We start from the raw sequence: 19,546 nt of genomic DNA, 5'->3' as shown, positions 1-19,546 counted from the left end.
TTAATCCATTTGAACTTGTTCACAGTGATGTCTGGGGTCCTTCTCCATATTTGTCTCTTGATGAATTCAGATACTTTGTTCTTTTTATAAATGATTGCTCCAGATACACTTGGATTTTTCCCATGAAAAATAAAAATGAGGTTCTTCCATTAGTTGTTATAAATAGGGTCAGCTGCTCCATGTGTCTTGTATTAATTAGCATTAATCTTGTCTTAGTACTGTTAATTTTGTTAGTCCTAGCTATCACAATAGGGTTAGTTGCTCCACATGTCAGTAGTTTTTTTTCGAGGATGGAAATACAAGAAAAAAAAGAAAGAAACAATAAAATTACAAAGAGAAACCTCTAAAACAGCCTAAACTATGTAAGTCAAAATTAAAAGCCTTGGAGGAAGAGAGAGGGAGTCCATTCTGCCAGGCAGCAACTGAGGTAGAGTGGCCGAAAGTTGCAATTGAATCAGCGAGAAAGTTTGCTTCACGCCATATGAGTGAAACTGATGGAGATAAACTGGTCGGCTAGTCTTCTGATATCATGGACAACAGTTTGAATGCGCCAAGGAGTTTGGATACAGTTGTTGATAGAGTCAATGAGGATCTTAGAATCACCTTCAACCTGAATTCTTGTGAACCCATGCAAAGAGCGGCAAGGAGACCAGCATGTAAACCCAAAGCTCCACGTGTGAGTAGTTGTGTGATCAGCTAGCTAACTATATAAGCTGCATTTCTTTTCTTCTCTGTAACATTTTTCAACAGAATCAATATATCAAGTCTTTCTTTTCTCTCAAGCTGTTAAGCTTTCAGTGTCACTGGCTTCTGCTTGGAAGGTAGGAGTTTGAAATGGCAATTAAACCTAGTCTGCAACTTGAACCAACATATAGATGGATCTCCACCATGCCTGAAGCTCGATTCGAATTCAGACATCAGATTACTGTTAATCGTAATTCTGAAGAAACACAGGCTTATTTAATGATTGGAGGACATTCCAGGGGCTTATGATGCAAACGGGGTCAGGAGTCAGGACGGTACTTAGGAGCAGGGCAGAGGAATGCGAACTGTCTCGATTAAAACTTTCTATAGGATCCCCATCTTGGTTTTATTTAGATAATGAGCCTCAGTTGCTCACTGGCTTTCTACTTGATGATAAATTGCTTGATGGCTTGATGCAGTCATCACTAAAAGTTTGAGACGTATAAAGCTCAAAATTTCGAATTTAGCTTTGCTGATAAAATCAAAGGGAACAGGCAACTACATTGAGATTCATGATTGGGAAAAACTGAATTGGAGAAATTTTATATAGTAACATCAAAATTTCAAATCAATCATAATTACAAAGAATTAACAGTATACAAGGTAATGACACAACACGGACAATTACATATATTCACCTCATAATTCTGCAACTTGCTACTGGCCTACTGCGCACATAGCCGAACAGCCACTTAAGAACACATCCAAGGCATAAAGAACTCCCAGTATAACAGCCAGATTAAGTGTCTTACACCAATGAATGAATTGGAAGATCCCTAGCTGGGACCAACGCCACTTTACTATCCAATTTTAGATTACACCAAAGTGGACTAAACCATAATGTGAGGATGTTTCCCCTTATTTGACTGTGAGGAAGTAAAAGTGTCATGAAAGTAAAATGATGTAGAGGCTTACTTCTGGGTTTGTTCCACCTTAGCTCGAATCTTCTGCTCCAACACAGATATTTCTGTCTCAAGACTGAACATTCTGTTAAGAGCATGCATATTCTCAAGGGTCTCGCTCAAAGTTCGGCTGTCACTCCCATCACATCTCAAGTGCTGCATTGGACCATGAAGGAGCTTGTTCACAATACCTCGGCTGAGATCATCCACAGCTTTTTTTGTTTTCTTTGTTATGTCATCACCCATTTTTGATAAGCATTTGTCAAGCTCAGCAACTCTGATTCTTTCTGCATAAGCTCTTAATTTCTTAATGGTAGGAACGGTCTCCAATGAGTCTCTCCATGATTCAAATTGCTTTGATTCTTCAGTAATGATTGATTGAGCTTCCATTGCTTTCCTAATGCGATCCTCCTTGTTAGCAGCCACAACCTCCTTAAGGTCATCAACATTGTAAACTTTAACACCATCAACATCTCCAACACATGAGCCCACATTCCGAGGGACAGAAATATCGACGAATAGCCTCAAACCCCCAGTCTCAGGACCAACTGCAGGAAGGTCCGTCACATCCTCTTTGAAAAATAATGGGGTTTCTGATGCAGTGCTTGTAAAAATTGCATCTGCCTCAGCTGCACTGGCAAGCATTTCTGTGAGGGGCTTGTAGATTATCTCAACACCCTCCAGTTCTTCACGGAGGGCTGCTACTCTCTCCTCACTCCTATTTACAACAACCATCTTTGTGCAACCTTTGGATATCAAATGTTTGATCACAAGCTTCCCCATTTTTCCCGCACCAATAATCAACATTCTAGCAGTAGTGTGAGAGGGTTCAGGAAGCTTCATTAAAGCGAGTTCAACAGCAGCAGAGCTCACAGAAACTGCACCTGCAGCGATGTTAGTCTCAGTCCTAACACGCTTTCCCACTGTAATTGCATGCTTGAACAGTCCACTGATGTTCCTGCCAAAGCCAACAACTCCTTGCCCAACTTTAACAACCTGTTTCACCTGGGCAAGAATTTGACCTTCTCCAAGGACAAGAGAGTCAAGACCTGCTGATACTTCAAAGAGATGTTGTGTAGCATCATTATTATACAATAGAAACCGGTGCTGGCATAGCTCAGAAACAGGGACTCCACTTGTCTGTCAACAAAAAATGAAAGATAGTCATGAACTATTCTAGACCTAGAAATCATTCGTTTTAAATTTAGGAAAGCAACTTTAAGAATTTAGCGAGTGCAACTCAAACTGATTGATTTAGATATTTTACCATTTCTAATTTATACCAGGATACACATAAAAAGAAAAGATTACCTTTGACATCCATTCGGTCACTTCTTTGACACCACGATGCTGAGACAGAGCTACAACATATATCTCCATTCTGTTGCATGTGCTAAGAACAGCAGCTTCTTCTATATGATTTAAGTTACACAGCTCCCCAATGGCTCGAGGCCATTCTGCTTCCGGAATGGCTAGTTTTTCACGCATCTCAACAGGTGTTGTGTGAATACTAAGCCCAATGACCACAATGCTGCTTTTTTCCTTCGTATATCCTGAGATTTATAGTGGAAAGTTCAGTCAAACAAAAATACCAATAATAGTTACACGAAGCCAAAGCCAAAAATCTTGTTCTAAAAGCCACGCAACAACCTTACCCATGGTTAAAAAAAAAAAACAAGAACATTGCTGACTTCGATTTTTGAAAGCAATTCGGAATTGTAAATTCCATATAAATGAAACCAATAAATGGTAACCTTAACCTTCATACTTCGAGAGCCTGAAACGACCAGGAATAGAACAAAGTAGGGGGTATGATGAAATTATGAATGTTCTTCGCAACCTCTCAGTATGAAGTCATAGTATATAAACAATATCACTGTTATATTTTCCTACAGGTATTGCAATCATCATTATATATTATGAATTATGACCATCTTCAGATTACAGAAACATGATATTAGCTGTCTTTCCACTACTCCTCCAAAATTACACACCACAAAAATACTTACAGGGACAGTAACAGTGTAACACATTTTGAAAACAGAAACAACACTCCTGTTAATCAATCAGCATTCTATACTGCAGACCCAGAAACACAAACACCCTCCAGAATTCAGCCAAATTTCACCAAACCAAAAATTTGCAAGAACAAAACTGAATTTGAATACAAACCCTGAAACCCATTACAGCATACACCAAAACCAAACAGAAAGCAAAATACTTTAATGTGAAAAAAAAAACAGAAACTTACTGTCTGAAGCAGAAGTCTTGAGCTGCTCGAGAGCCGAGACATTGGAAGAAGAACCACTCTGACCACCCTGAACAGAAACATCAGAGGCTGCCACTTCGCACCTCACTCCTCTCTGAACCTTTCTGGTCCAAATGGGCCTCGGCAAATACGAAGCAGTGGAAGAAGAAGAAGAAGAAGAGGAGGAGGAGGAGGCAGAGGCCTTGAATAAAAGGGCCTCCAATTTGGCTCCGGCGAAGCTGGTCGAGACCGCCATTGACCCCAAACGGCAGGGCGTGATCGAAAGGCCTGGAATTGATTGGAAATGCGACCAGGGGTTGTGGGAGCTGGTGGAAGGGAGAGTTGGCCGTTTGGGTTTGGTGGGTTACGCAAAAAAGATTTGACCTTTATGTTTGGTTTGGTCTGAGTTTTGAGTTTGTGGTTTGGTTTTGGCGAAGTCGAGAGTTGGCAATGCCAATGGGGTTGGGATTTCGGGGTGTGTTTCTGATTTCTTTGTGTTCTGATTGGAGGATGGGAACACACGTTTTATCCACACTCCCTCCCATCTTGTGTGGGACACACTCCCTCGGAGTTCATTTTCTAATTTTTTTGGGTTAATTTATTATATATATTATAACTAATGCAGGTTACATAGTATAGATTCGATGATTGAAAATAAATATTATTTTTTTAAATATTATTTATAAAATAATATCAACCATTTGATTTATAATGTATAGTATCCATCCATGTATACTATAATTTTTTTCACAAGAATCATAAATCATATAGAAAGCAATTAGCTAGATTTGATAGATACTTGGAAAGTAATTAGATTTGATAATGTCTTTCACCACCTGTTTTGTAAACTAGAGATTAGAAGAGGGGAGATTTCTCTTTTACAATATTCATTTTACAAGTTATAGTCGTGTGATATTAGACAATTTTTGTATTATTTAGAATGCTATTATCAAAATTTAATCGAGGTATTTCTAATGTTATGGTAAAAGATAGGAAATATTGTAGTATGACTGATTCTCAAGGTGTGTTTTTCTTTCATGCCTAACCTCAAGCTCATGTTTCACATTTATAATTGCTGAGTTTTGACTCATTGATTAATTGTTGTATACTATCAATTTATTATAGATACAGAGAATTACATTTGTCCACTCTTTATATAATTTCACACTTTAAAATCAGAATCAACCATCTAAATCTTACGTAGAAACAAAGTCAGTAGTGACAAGCTAAACAATGCTAACGTCGGAATAGAGTATCAACCTGGCCTTGATGCTCTATTGAAAAACTATTACGAAATATATGCATGCATAGAAAGTGATAAGATTGGAAGATAGGGGGGTGGGGGTGGGGGGAGAAGATATGTGAAATAGATTACTCCATGAGATTTCCAGGCCTCTATTTGCCACAACTTTGAGAATGAGAAACTCCAACTCGTACGTGGAGAACAATATTAGCTCACACTTTCGGATATCCAACTTTGTGGTTTCTATAATTTAACTACTACGTGTGACTCTTTCTACCATTATGCTCTTTTTCATATCATGCCAATTCAAAGAATATATATTGTTGTTGAAATATATGTAACATAAATTTTGCATGGATAATTTGCTTTGTTTCAGATTTTCAGTTGCTTGCTGCAATGTCCCGGTGTTGTTATGCCGCACAAGCTAGCACGATTAAATAGTTGATGAAATCTCTCTTTATTAATGTGGAACTGAAAACTTTTCTAATTCTCTTGCAAGCTAGACTCCCTTTTACTGTTATACTAACAACTCTAAAAAATAACATTAAAAGAAAAACGATATCTTCTGGAGGAGTAGGGTGCACTCAAGGCCGGCTCTAAGATTTCCGGAGCTCGAAGCGACGAGAAAAATTGAAACAACAAAACATAACAATAAAACTTTCAATAATAATAAAATGCTATAATGTTTGAAAAAATAAGTTACAAATACCAGTACCTTTTACTCAAAAATTGCTCTTCTTGCATTCTTGGAAGCAAAAGTGTCAATTAAGCACGAACACTCAACCTTTTCCGCCAACTCCTTTTCAATTGATAACATAGTCAAACCATTCAGTCTTTCTTGAGACATAGTTGAATTTATATCATGAGCAAGACCTCACCACCATGTTTTTCATTCCAAAAACTAGGAAGCTCATACAATATAAATTTCTTGACGGCCAGAAAGCACAATATGATATACAAAAGAAGAGATGCAATATGAATATCATGGAAAGGCTACCATAACTAACAACTACACTCTGTAAACAAAGCAGCCAATTAAAACTAAGTTTCATCAAAACAAACACGCAATAATCTCTTGCAAATTCGTTTTCCTTACAATCCATTCAATCATTTAGAGTTCTAGACATTTCTACATCCTATATGAATCAAAGATTGGCGAATTCTTTTCCATTCACCTGAAGATTGCTTCGGAAAAAACCAAATGAGCCAGAAATCCAAACACTGATGGAATCTATCAATCTAATATCTAAGCTCAGATCTGTATCGAAAAGCACACATACATCTTCAACTTTACCAAACACCACAGATTCTCAATCTTTCTTCCTACTTTCTCCAAACAAAAGCATATACAAAATTGAAAAAAATTGAAAGGGGAGACCAGTAACACCGTGCACTAACATGTTAATCTCCTCCTGCAACTAGATATTACGATGAAGAGTGTATCGATTGTCCCCGATGAATATTCTGAATTACACATCAGATTTTTCTTTGACACTAAATTACACAACATTACGGTCACACCTATAACTGATCGGAAATTCGATTACTTTGTAGCTAGATTAATGGTCAACTTGCAAGAAGATAATGGATAATAATCCTTTAAAAAAATCATATATGTGCAATCTGCAAGTACACTTCTTACATTACAAAACCGCGCCGCCCCAAGCACATTGTTTTGGCTAGAAGTACACTAGTATAATGTGTGAACTGTATATTCATCCAAAGCAGCCATTAACATATCTAATCCGACAACCTTGCCGTGATGTTTTTGTAAGCATGATTAAGGATAGGATTAAAATCAAACGACCTAGATCTATCTAAGCTTGCAAATTGAATTTTAGCAACATGCATAAACTAGCTTCAAGAGCAACTGCATTGTGACAAAGGATTATCACAGTTAAGCTAAAACAGATGTCCATTAGAAACTCTGACTCGTGCTCAAATAGTTCACACGTGTGTGTCATCAATGGAGAACTAGCCAAATAGGGTTTTCAAATTGGGACAATCTCAGGCTTGAATCCATCTCCATTCTATTCAAGACCATGTTGGGTAGTGCATTCCCAGATATCTGAACAACTTGATCTATTTTTTTATGAGCACATGATCATTTCAAGAAAATTTATTTTAGAGCAAACTGCTACTTCCACACCACCAATAATGTATTTGATTTTGGGTTGGATTAACTCAGCATTGTCTTCAAAGTCATGAATACGGAGATTGAGGTATCTTGATGCAGCGAAACTAACTCGTTGGAATTCACCAACGGCAGTTTTGAATCTACAAGATTAGAGTTTTTCGAATCCACATGAAGTTTTGGAATTCACCAAGATAATTAAGAAAACTCAAAGGTTTATTGATATAAAAGTTGTCTCAAATATAAAGAAAGATAATGCTTATATATGCTTTAATAACCCAAAGTCATAATCTAATATTGAAACCTAAAGAATCCAAATTAAAAAAAAAGAAACAAATAAACCTAAATAAAAAGAGTTATAAAAGGAAAATATAACTAGCCTGAAATACTAAATCCCGAATTGAAACAGTAAAACGTTATTATTTAGCTTAAATTTGACGGGACTCACTAAAGTGAGTCTTGTGGATCTCGTGGTTCTCATTCTAAAAGAGCATTATGCATCTCAAACAGACATTCTGGCCATAATCTGCTCAAATCTGATTCACAAATTAAAATATATAATTTTGTATGAGCAACCCGAAAAGTCTAAAAGATAATCTTCTTAAATATTCCAATAGCTAGTTGTCCTAGAACGCGCAAATTACCTATCTTCATAATATTCTTTTTGATTGTTCTCCGCTTCCTTGTCTTTATATTTTTCTGATTTAATTTACCCCATCATTATCATGCATCAGTCTCTTCCACTTCAAAAGAACTCGACCTCGAGTTCCTCTTAAATAAAGAACAAGAACATGTAGATAACAATCCCCATAATAAATTAGACAACTGAACATGTGGCTTGTAGACACGATCATCATCAAACTCTGATGGCACCACCATGAAGCCAACTCCAAAGACAAGTTTGTCAAACACATCTTGAACAGATTCGTCTTGCATCCCAAAATTACAATGTTGAATAATTAAACTGAGGTTTTAAATTTTCTTCAACAATAATAACCATGTTAACAAATGAAATTTCTTCTCTTACCTCTTCATTGATAAATTCGAGTGGAGCGTCTCATCTTGGGAGGCTTCCTCCACTGCAATATATTCCCCTTTTTCCTTAAGAAAATTATTATTCACAGTAGGCAAAGTGAACACCCCCTACTTTATCTTCTTCTCTTCCACCTTAGAAGGGTAGTTCCTAATTGAAAAATCTCTTGGTAGAAACTTTTCTTTAAGAAGGCCTTTCATTTTTCTCCAAGTTCTAACATGATCTTTACCTTGCATCTTTCTGGCTTTATGTAATCCATCCCACCAATCAGCAGCAATGTCCTTGAGATGGGAAGCAACCATCTTGACCTTTTTATGATCTAGAACTATTCTGATCTCAAAGAATGTTTCAATCTCATCTATCCAATTCAGAAAACTCTCCTCGTACATGTGATCAGAAACTTGTTATGCTTCTAAAAATTTGACTCAAAGTATTCTTTCGCCCATTTGCTCATCCTTCCCTGTCTCTGCTATGGTTGTTATTTTGTTCTTCCAACAACTCACGAATTTCTTTGAGCTAATTAGATAAAGCAGTCATTGATGTAGAAAAATATGAAGCAGTAACACCTGACTATGATATGGTAATCAGATTGTTACCATGTTGTTCGTCACCCATAGATAATCAAAGTAGATAAAAGAGACAGGTTAGACCTGCTCTAATACCATTTGATGCAGCGGAACTAACCCGTTAGACTTCACCAACGGTAGTCTTGAATCCACAAGGCTAGAGTTTCTCGAATCCACCAGGATAATTGAGAAAACTCAAAAGTTTATTGATATAAAATTTATCCAAAATACAAAGAAAGATGATGCTTAGATATGCATCAATAACCCAAAGTCATAATCTAACATTGAAACCTAAAGAATCCAAATTAAAAAGGAAACAAATAAACCTAAATAAAAAAAGTTCTAAAATGAAAATATAACTAGCCTAAAATATTAAATCCCGAATAAGAATAGTAAAACGTCATTATTTGACTTAATTTGACGAGACTCTTGTAGATCTCGTCGTTTCCATTCCAAAAAGGTATTTATGCATCTCAAACGAACATTCTAGCAAAAATCTGCTCAAATATGATTCACAAATTAAAATCTGTAATTTTGTATGAGAAACCCGAAAAGTCTAAAAGATCGTCTTCTTAAATATTCTAGTAAATAGTTGCCTTAGAACGCGCGAATTACCTATCTTCAAATCATTCTTCTTGATTGTTTGCCGCTTCATTGTCTTTATATATTTTTGATTTAATTTACCTCATCCTTGTCTTATGTCATATGTACATTCTGGCAGCCATAGATTCATTCTCAAAGTGGGCGGAGGCGATACCGCTGAAAGAAATAAAGAAAGAAAATGTTGTGGACTTCATTACTGGAAGCATTATACAACGCTATGGAATACCGTGATGCATCATCACGGACAACGCCAAGTACTTCTCGAATACCGCAATAGAAAAGTTGAGCAAGAAATTTCACTTCAGGCTTCACTTCTCTTCGATGTACAACGCTTTGGCAAATGGTTTGGCAGAAGCATTCAATAAAACGCTTTGTAACATTCTGAAGAAAACTGTCAGCAAGAAGCAGAGGGATTGGCATGAGAAATTGGGCGAAGCTTTCTGGGCTTATAGAACGACGTATCGGACAGCCACAAATGCTACACCTTATTCTCTTGTCTATGGTGTCGAAGCCGTGTTACCATTAGAGAAATAAATCCCATAATTGAGAATCGCTTTGCAAGAAGGTCTCACAAATGAGGAAAATGTCAAGTTGTGCCTTCAAGAGTTAGAAGCTTTGGACGAGAAAAGGCTTGATGCACAACAAGACCTGAAATGCTACCAAGCTCGGATGTCACACGCCTTCAACAAAGGTGTTCGACCACGGTCATTTCAAGTCGATGATTTAGTTCTTACTGTTCGAAGACCCATCATTATGACGCATGTCTGGCTTCAAATTCAAGTCAAAGTGGGATGGTCCTTACGTCGTCAGAGAAGTTTACACAAATGGAGCTTATAAAATTGTGGCGGAAGACGGTTTGAGGATCGGTCCCATCAACGGCAAGTTCTTGAAGAAGTACCATGCTTGAAAACGTCAAAGTATACTCCAAGTCTGCACGAGCCTAAACTGCATAAGACAAAAAAATGATCAAAGTCTGCACGAGCCTAAAAAAACAAAAAAACTTCCTTGAACTACGTGATGACTTGATTTCTTCTTTAAAAGGATACGTATGCATCTTGAGAATAACAATCTTAAGTTCAGTCATATCAAAATAAAAATAAGGGTTTGTCCGTCAAATGATAGACAAATTCTTATTTCACTGTGTAAGTCCACTGCAAGACGGGAGTTGAGTTGCCATAGAATGAAGCTTTAAAAGTGAATGGCCCAGTAAGAGAGGGATACATGGTTAAAGTGGTGTCATCATGTTGCCCATCTTCAACATCATCAAGGATAGTGATTGTCTCGTTCTTGAAACTTCTGAAAGCCGTCATGCTAAATGTGATGCATAAAGCCTAAAATGCTTTCATTGAGTGCTGTCAAGTCTATGAATTGAGAGCAGTCAAGCGATTAGATCGCTTACGTTCTTCAAACTCTTGAAAGCCACCGTGGTGAATGTGATGCGTAAAGCCTAAAACGCTTTTATTGAGTGCTGTCAAGTAGGGCTGGACTCGGTGCCAACGATTCCGTTTATGAGCACTAACCGAAAACCGACACCGAATTTTCGGTTTCATGTTTTTCAAAACCGAAACCGAAAAATATACATAGAAACCGCGGTTTCGGTTAACCTATAATTCGGTTCGGTTTCGGTTTTGTTTCGGTTACAAAACCTAATATCCTTATTGACATTTCATACTTGACTAGTGAAAATAAAAAGATTAAAAATGAAGGAGTAAGCTACAAGTTCAATACTTTAATTAAGTTATATTCACCAAATATCAAAAACTCAAATATTAAGTAAACAAAAATAGTGTTTTGCTAAAACACAACAAGTTAACCAAAATAAACATTAAACTCCATGAGTTTCATCACCGGATGTTCAGACTTGTCTTAACATGAGGGCTAGTTGACAAAACCCAAAAACATTACATTAGATCTCTGCATGCATAATTGTACACATACAAAAATCAAAATCATATATTACCTTATACAAAATCACATATCTATACATGTATATATTTATTACCAAATTTATGTTTTACATAAGCACCCAATCGATTACATATGTTCATCAAATACAAGTTATAACCTTAAATGTCAATTCTCGGTTCGGTTCGGTTTCCACCGGTTTTTTGAAAGCATGAAACCGATAACCGGCACCAATTACTCGGTTCGGTTTGGTTTCCGACACCGACGCGGTGATTCCGTTCGGTTCCGGTTTCTCGGTTTCGGTGCGGTTCGGTTATGGCCGGTTTCGGTTTTTTCGGTGTCAAAAAGTCCAGCCCTACTGTCAAGTCTATGAATTGATAGCAGTCAAGCGATTAGATCGTTTACGTTCTTCAAACTCTTGAAAGCCACCATGATGAATGTGATCCGTAAAGCCTAAAATGCTTTTATTGAGTGCTGTCAAGTCTATGAATTGAGAGCAGTCAAGCGATTAGGTCGTTTATGTCCTTGAAAGTCGTCATGCTGAATGTGATGTGTAAAGCCTAAAACGCTTTCATTGAGTGCTGTCAAGTCTATGAATTGATAGCAGTAAAGCGATTAGATCGTTTACGTTCTTCAAACTCTTGAAAGCCACCGTGATGAATGTGATCCGTAAAGCCTAAAATGCTTTTATTGAGTGCTATCAAGTCTATGAATTGAGAGCAGTCAAGCGATTAGGTCGTTTATGTCCTTGAAAATTCTGAAAGCCAACATGCTGAATGTGATACGTAAAGCCTAAAACGCTTTCATTACGTGTTGTCAAGTCTATGAAATGAAAACAGTCAAGCGATTAGGTCGTTTACGTTCTTCAAATCCGCCAGAAATCAACGTGTTTCGAAAGTAGTCAAATGGCTAGATTGACCGCGACTGTCGGATTGTTGTTAAAATCCTACAAAAAAAGGGTCAAAAGTCAAAGTCAGAGTAAAAAAAAGTTAAAGTCAAACTAAAAAAACGGTTGCACAAGAGCACAACCGTATACAATCAATCAATGATTCAATAATTACCACACCTTGCATAATTACTCTCTCTCTCTCTCTCTCTTTCTCTCTCTCTCTCTCTCTCTTTATTCAATTCAGAGAAATAAGATAGTAATGGAGCATAAGTCTTTTGAAACAGCATAGAGCTTCAAGTGGATCGCATAGTCCTCCACGTGTCATTGTTTTGTTTGGGCTCTCGGCTGATGTGAAGATATTCTTTCCTTGCCGTCTCCACAAGGTTATGGAGGTGCTTTGTCGACAGTGGTGTCTTTGGAGTACAGGCTGAGAGCAACGGTACTGCAAGCACCTCGTGGGGATTTGCAATCATGTCTGGAAATGGCTAAGATCTCTTGGTTTACCGAGCACTGTCGTGCTAATACGTGATCTTCCTACTAAGGCGAAAAGAAAACATGAGTCAAATAAAACATGTACTTCTAGTCTTGCTTCTGGATTTCCTGAAGATTGTAAATTGTATCAAGCCGATACAAAGGACGAGTTGCACAAGTTCATGCGGCTTTTTAAGGAGCAAAGGCTCTCAGTTCCTCACTGGCGAAGTCAGCGGCCTTACCTGATGGCTCAGAAGGTTGAAATGGTAGCAGATGATATGAATCTAGTAACTTATACCCTTCTCCTCACTGGATACGTGCGAGCTTGCAGTCTTTATGTAAAACAACTGGTTCATGTTTATGGTGTCGTGGATTTCCAGTTGTGCAAAATGGAAATTCTGAAGGATCCTTGTCCTTTAAATGTAAGAAAAGAGCAGGATGTCATGGATGCAGATGAAGTGAATGATACAGTGGTTCTTTTGTGGTTCCTGATCGGCTGAAGCAGGAGGTGTTACTTGTTGAGAATGTTCCTGATTTCCTTGAAAATGAACAGACATGGCCAACGGAGGCAAGGTCCGTGTTCGATTGAGAGAGAGCCATTGTCAGTTTGGAAGAAGAAGAAGAAGTAGACTACATCGTTTTTATTTCCTTGCCAACCCGGCCATGATAAATAGGCCACAAGAAGAAAAGGCAGCAATGCATATGGAAGCTTTGCAGTACCGAAGAATGAGTGATGATCACATGCAAAGGTCCCTTTGCAGGACTTTCCATGTATTATAGGCTGGACAAGGTTCAGTACTACCAGAGGAATTTTGCCATGTACTGGTGAGTGCTCAGTATCATGAGTCTTTATTGAGTGCTCAGTTGCAGCCGTACTATCTTTGTAAGAGTGGGAGACCGAAAGAAACTCATGCTTTTGATTCTCTCAAGGAGAAAGGCATAAAGTGATGCTTTCGGTGGTGATGAAAAAAAAACAATTGATGGAGATGTGCAGTATGGGCAAGTATCTTTCATTCTTTCTACTGCCGCAGCAGCTTTGTTGCTTGAGACTGAGAATACATATCCCCAAAAAATCATGCATCTCTCATCACAATGAGCTGGAAGTTGATATAACTTTACCGGCGTCGGACATCAAGCCATTAGGGGTGGTATTCGGTTTAAACGGTTTAGTTTTGGGGTCAAACTGTAAATCAAATTGAAATTGAACTTCGGTTTGATTCGGTTCGGTTCGGTTTACTGTTTGGTTTTTCAATATGACAAATTGAAAACCGAACTGAACGGTTCGGTTCGGTTTTTTCGGTTTTTTTTTGAAATTTTATTTTATTTTTAAAAAAAAAAAATAGTTTCAAAATATTGTCGATCGACACCAGTAGATGTGATCAGCATATATATTTAGGGACCATGTAAAAATTTTATCCATTTTGAACATAGTTTGATCGTCCATACTAACGATTAACCAAAAAAAGGCGTTTTCACATAATAAAACCTCATTGACCGGGGCTTTGCCAAATGAGTTTCTTTGTTTCGACCACGCACGATCGATGACAAAAATTATGTGATTTTCAAATATGTAAATAACTTTTCTCATTCGCATCTTGGTAATGGGTCCTCCCTTAGGGTATATTAGTGTTGTTTTCGGTTTACCGGAAATTCCGACGGTCAAACGAGGTCCGAATTGGATGAAATTTTAAAATGGTCACTAAATATATATACTGATCACATCGGATGGTGTCGATCAATTCCGATAAGTTTCCTTCATATAGTCGCTTCATAATGTGATAGTTTTATTATAACCCTAATATAAAAGGTTATGGTACATTAGTGGACACTTCGGCGATCGACAACTCCAGTTTGAAATATGGTCGATCGACACCAGTAGATGTGATTGGTATATATATTTAGGGAACCCGTAAAAATTTCGTCCGTTTTGAACATAGTTTGACCGTCCTTACCAACGGTCAACCAAAAAACATGCGTTTTCACATAATAAAACCCCCATTGACCGGGATTTTGCCAAATGAGTTTCCTTTTTTCGACCACGCACGATCGATGACAAAAATTATGTGACTTCAAATATGTAAACAACTTTTCTCATTCGCATCTTGGTAATGGGTCCTCCCTTAGGGTATATTAGTGTTGTTTTCGGTTTACCGGAAATTCCGACGGTTAAACGAGGTCCGAATTGGATGAAATTTTTACAAGGTGACTATATATACATATCAATCATATCGACTGGTGTCGATCGATCTTGAGAAGTTTCATTCACATAGTTGCTTCATATTGAGGCGGATTTAGTAATTACACATCCGCTTGTATATATATATGTGTTTGTTTTAACAAACTTATTTGAAACATACATATATGGGCATACATATAAACATAGATGATTATATATACATATATAACACTACAAAAGAGAAACATATAATTATATATAATATAAACCTAAAATTACATTAATCAAAACAAATGTTCGGTAAGATAAACGTAAAACGACATTATTTTATAAATAATTCAGTTTTTCGGTTCGGTTTCTTATGTGCCCAAACTGAAACCAAACCGATTAATTCGGTTCGGTTCGGTTTTTCTTGTGTTCGGTTCGGTTTTTTGTCGGTTTCGATCCGATTTTTTCAGTTCGATTTTCGGTTTTTCGGTCTTAAGTGCCACTCCTACCAGCCATGTGAACTTCAGCATTCCATGTGCAGCCAGTTTGTTTCGGTGGAGGAACAGTTATACCACATTTGAACTTCACCATTCCATGTGCAGCCAGTTTGTTTCGGTGGAGGAACAGTTATACCACATTTGAACTTCACCATTCCATGTGCAGCCCTCCAACCAATTTTCAAGTTCTCATAAGACATGCTGGGACGCCATTCCAAAGCATGTTCCAGTTTTCAATACAAGGGATCTTTATCCGAAACCAAAGCACTGAAAAGTTCAACTGATCCAAGAATTAATGATGAACAAGACATGTTTTGTGCTGATGAAGTTGAAGATGGTACTACTGGGCATTGTGCAAAGGAAATGGACTAAGTGAGGCGGGGCAGCCTATTTCCAAAGATTGCTCATCTTCTTTATGGAAATGGTGGTCCAATTATAATGGTTCAGGTTAAAAATGATTACGGTTCATATGGAAGTGATAAAGTGTATCTTCATTACTTGGTCTCGGTGGCTAGAAAGCATCTTGGGATGGACACGTTTATTTTACAAATAAAATACATCGACAGAAATGTCAATAATTTCTCTTCGTGTCGAACTAAATCTCGGAAGTCATAAGGAACGATTACTACAAAATTAGCGGAGCCTCGCAATCCAGCTCCACAAATTCTCCAAATCAAAGTACATACTTCAAGCTCCGCTTTCGGTACGTGATGACGACATGTCGGCAACACGACTTGAAGTGGGGGCATTTGTAGACACATGAAAAGTAATGGAGTAAACCATCTTCATTAAATAATTAAATCGACCAAGATCCCGACAAAATTGCACACGTGGCCAAAAAGTCAACAAAGTTGGTGCGGATCCGAATAAAACTTGTGTCAGCATATAAATGGATGATCGTAATCAAAGCTACGCGATTCCGACTTAAATCGATAATTGAATGTCATTGACGATTCGAAATGGTAATCAAATATTTGATTAAATTAATAAATTCTGTAACTGTTACAATTAAATCAATTATTTTCTGTTTAATTTAGTTATGAGAATAACTAATTTTGAATTAATCTAGAAAATACATATTGATTTAAATATATATTTAACGAAATTTATTATTTTTAGTGTCATTAAAATATTCTACAAAATAGAAACCTTGACACTATAAATACCCCCTTTCAACATGAGGAGAAGAGACTTGAGAAGAAGAGAGAAAATCACTTGAGCAATATCACTCTCGACAAATCCCGAAGTCTTTCAAGTCCACGAACATCATCAAGTCCATGAAGATCATCAAATCCACGAAGAATCATCAAGCCACCAAATCGCTCGGTCTTCATCAAATCCAAACTCAAGTCCACGAAGAATCATCAAGCGGTCAAATCGCTCGTTTTTTATCAAATCCAAATCCAAACTCAAGTTCACGAAGAATCATCAAGAAGCCAAATCGCTCATTATTCATCAAATCCAAATTCAAACTCAAGTCCACGAAGAATCATCAAGCGGCCATATCGCTCGTTCTTCATCAAATCTAAATCCAAATCAAACTCAAATTCTCAAGATCAAGTGGACGTCACCCTTGAGCCAAGTCATATATAGAGATAGAATCAGAGGAGTTCACAAAGATTGTAACCCCGCGCTTGATATTCAATAAATTATATTTTATTTGTACACGTGTCTGCATTCTTGTTTGTTTTTAAATTCTCGTTTTACAGTCTGATTTTTGAAGGCTTGAGATGACTAACTTTCGACGCGGGAACCTTATCTCTCCAGTTGCTCGTAGCCAGAAAACGATCCAACCGACATTTAATAATTTCACCCCTACGTTTCCCATGCCAAGTGAATTGAGGCCCTGTAAAATTAAGATCAATCAAACCCCCATCTATCCATACTGCTTTTGAACGCATCCATTTGCCTAAAACACCTAGGAGGGCCCTTCTCCTTTTCACAAGCATGCATAATCTCATTCACATCCCCACCCAACAACCAAGGCCTCCCATTATTAGAAAGTCCTAATTGATCAACCAACTCCCACGTTTTTAATCTTTCCTGCACCTTAGTAAACCCATACAAGCCAGTAAAACGCCCATTCTCTGAATTGGCATCATCTCCAATGATCACATCGATATGATTCTGAGAGTACAATAACAAATTCACTACCACACCTTCTTTCCAAAACAAACAGAGCCTGCCCGCTCGAGACACATGACCCCTCAGATTAAATAAATTTAGACAGGATATGATGTGTTTGTGTGGCTAGGCTTGACACATAAAATTAAAGCCTTTGAGGCCTAAATGTTTAAGGCCAACAATCATTTCCATACCACATATATGTAATGTATCAATTAAGCTTTTAGTATTTCGTTTTTGCTCAATCACATTCAATTCAAGGGCAACGTCTGAAGAGAAATCAACACCCAAATCACAAAGTTAATGACAATAATTTAAAATATCTCACGGTGATATACCACTGTTTACGTACATGCATGAATTATTCTACATCCATTTGAATCTTGGGCTAGGCACACAACACTTTTTTTTACCAAGCACAAAATCGACCTTAATTGATTGCTAGATCACGTATATGTTGTTTTCTTTCTAATTCATGTCACCTTTATTGCATTTCTCATTGTTATTGCCTTCTCTCATGACATTCACATATTTCATTTCATAACTCAGTGCATGGGAAACTTCATTAATTTAGTAAGCTCAACCAAATGTACCCGTTAGTGTTGGGATGTTGGAGGAGATGAAGGTATATTGGCCTCCATGAGTTGATGGAATTCAAAGGAGTGCAAAATTGACAAATAAGAAGTGTTGATAAACCCATATCAGAATTTCAAATGAAAGAGAAGGTTTCCTAATCAAACTTGGAAATCTTTATGTCATGAGGTCTCTTGCCTTATAGGTTGATCTCTCCTTATTTATTTGATATTCTTACGGGTAGATCTAGATATATTTGGAAGGGTGGTTTCAAATATTTTTCATATTTATTAAGAGATAAAGGGTAACTTATTTTGGAGAAATGATAAGATTAAATAGGAGGGTTTGTTAATCTTTATTGGTGAGAGAAAATTTAATTTCGAATAGATTTTTATTTGGTAAGGATGAGTTGGGAAAATATTCATGAGTTGGTATTTTTTCATATTTACTTGAGATTTATTTTTCAAATAAGATGTTTACCTTTCTAGATAAATTAGGTTTAGAAAGTTGTTATTGAGTTAGTTGTCATCCGGATATAGGTTTTAGAAAAGGAGGCACGGTTTATATATATATATATATATATATACAGGCCGCTTCAGGTGCGGACGTCCGCACCGTGCGGATTCGCCGATTCCGGCGACGGTAGGCTGCAACGGCAGGGCGGACCACGACAGCCGCACTACCCACCTCCCTGCGATCCCGTCTGTGCCGGCCGGTGCTCCATCGGTGGCCCACGGCGGCCGGAATCTGCAAAAATCAAGTTTCTGGGCAGATTCCGGCGATTTTGCGATTCCGGCCGCCGTGGGTCGCCGATGGAGCTCCGACCGGCACAGACGGGACCGCTGGGAGGTGGGGAGTACGGCTGTCGTGGTCCGCCCTGCCGTTGCAGCCTGCCTTAGCCGGAATCGGTGAATCCGTACCTTACGTAAGGTACGGACGTCCGCACCTGAAAATTATCCTATATATATATGTGTGTGTGTGTGTATTAAGGTGCTAGGGTTTGGGTGCCGAATACATGTAGAGAGAACTAAAGTAAAACAAATTCAGTTTTTGGTGTGTGTGTGAGTTCTAGCATAGTTTGAGAGACACCCTAGATCGACCTTCGTGGCTCTATTGAGTGACCATCGTGGCATTCAAGTCCTTCGTGGCATTCAAGACCTTCGTAGCTTCAACGATCTCTATGGCGTTATCATCCTTCGTGACAACAAAGACCTTTATGGCTTTGTAATACACTTGACCGTGCCTTTCAAGTGTGAAGTAATTTTTATTTTTGAGAATTATAATTACGATTGATCATACGTTGTCATTGTAATATGTTATTCAATAGTAAAGTAAAGTTTATTTGATATATTTATCTCTTAACTTGTTCCACCTAGTATTTTCATTTGGCATCAGAGCAGGTGCGGACCGCTGGAGGTGTCTGGCAGATCTAGTTAAAGATGGAACGAAA

General features: G+C 37.7%; 1 protein-coding gene across 1 annotated transcript; it reads right to left on the bottom strand.

The window, feature by feature from the left end:
* Nucleotides 1–1,266: 1,266 nt before the first annotated feature.
* Nucleotides 1,267–4,308, bottom strand: LOC126796120 (glutamyl-tRNA reductase 1, chloroplastic-like). The gene is made up of 3 exons (XM_050522884.1): nucleotides 3,898–4,308; nucleotides 2,958–3,199; nucleotides 1,267–2,786 (listed from the first exon to the last, which is right to left on the bottom strand). The coding sequence occupies exons 1-3, from the start codon at nucleotides 4,148–4,150 to the stop codon at nucleotides 1,656–1,658; spliced, it is 1,626 nt and encodes a 541-aa protein (XP_050378841.1). The 5' UTR covers nucleotides 4,151–4,308; the 3' UTR covers nucleotides 1,267–1,655.
* Between the last annotated feature and the right edge of the window lie 15,238 nt (nucleotides 4,309–19,546).

This window comes from Argentina anserina, chromosome 5 (assembly GCF_933775445.1).
Source record: "Argentina anserina chromosome 5, drPotAnse1.1, whole genome shotgun sequence".
Classification (NCBI taxonomy): domain Eukaryota; kingdom Viridiplantae; phylum Streptophyta; class Magnoliopsida; order Rosales; family Rosaceae; genus Argentina; species Argentina anserina.
The sequence above is the reverse complement of the archived record's forward strand: the minus strand, read 5'-3'. Positions and strand labels throughout refer to the sequence as shown.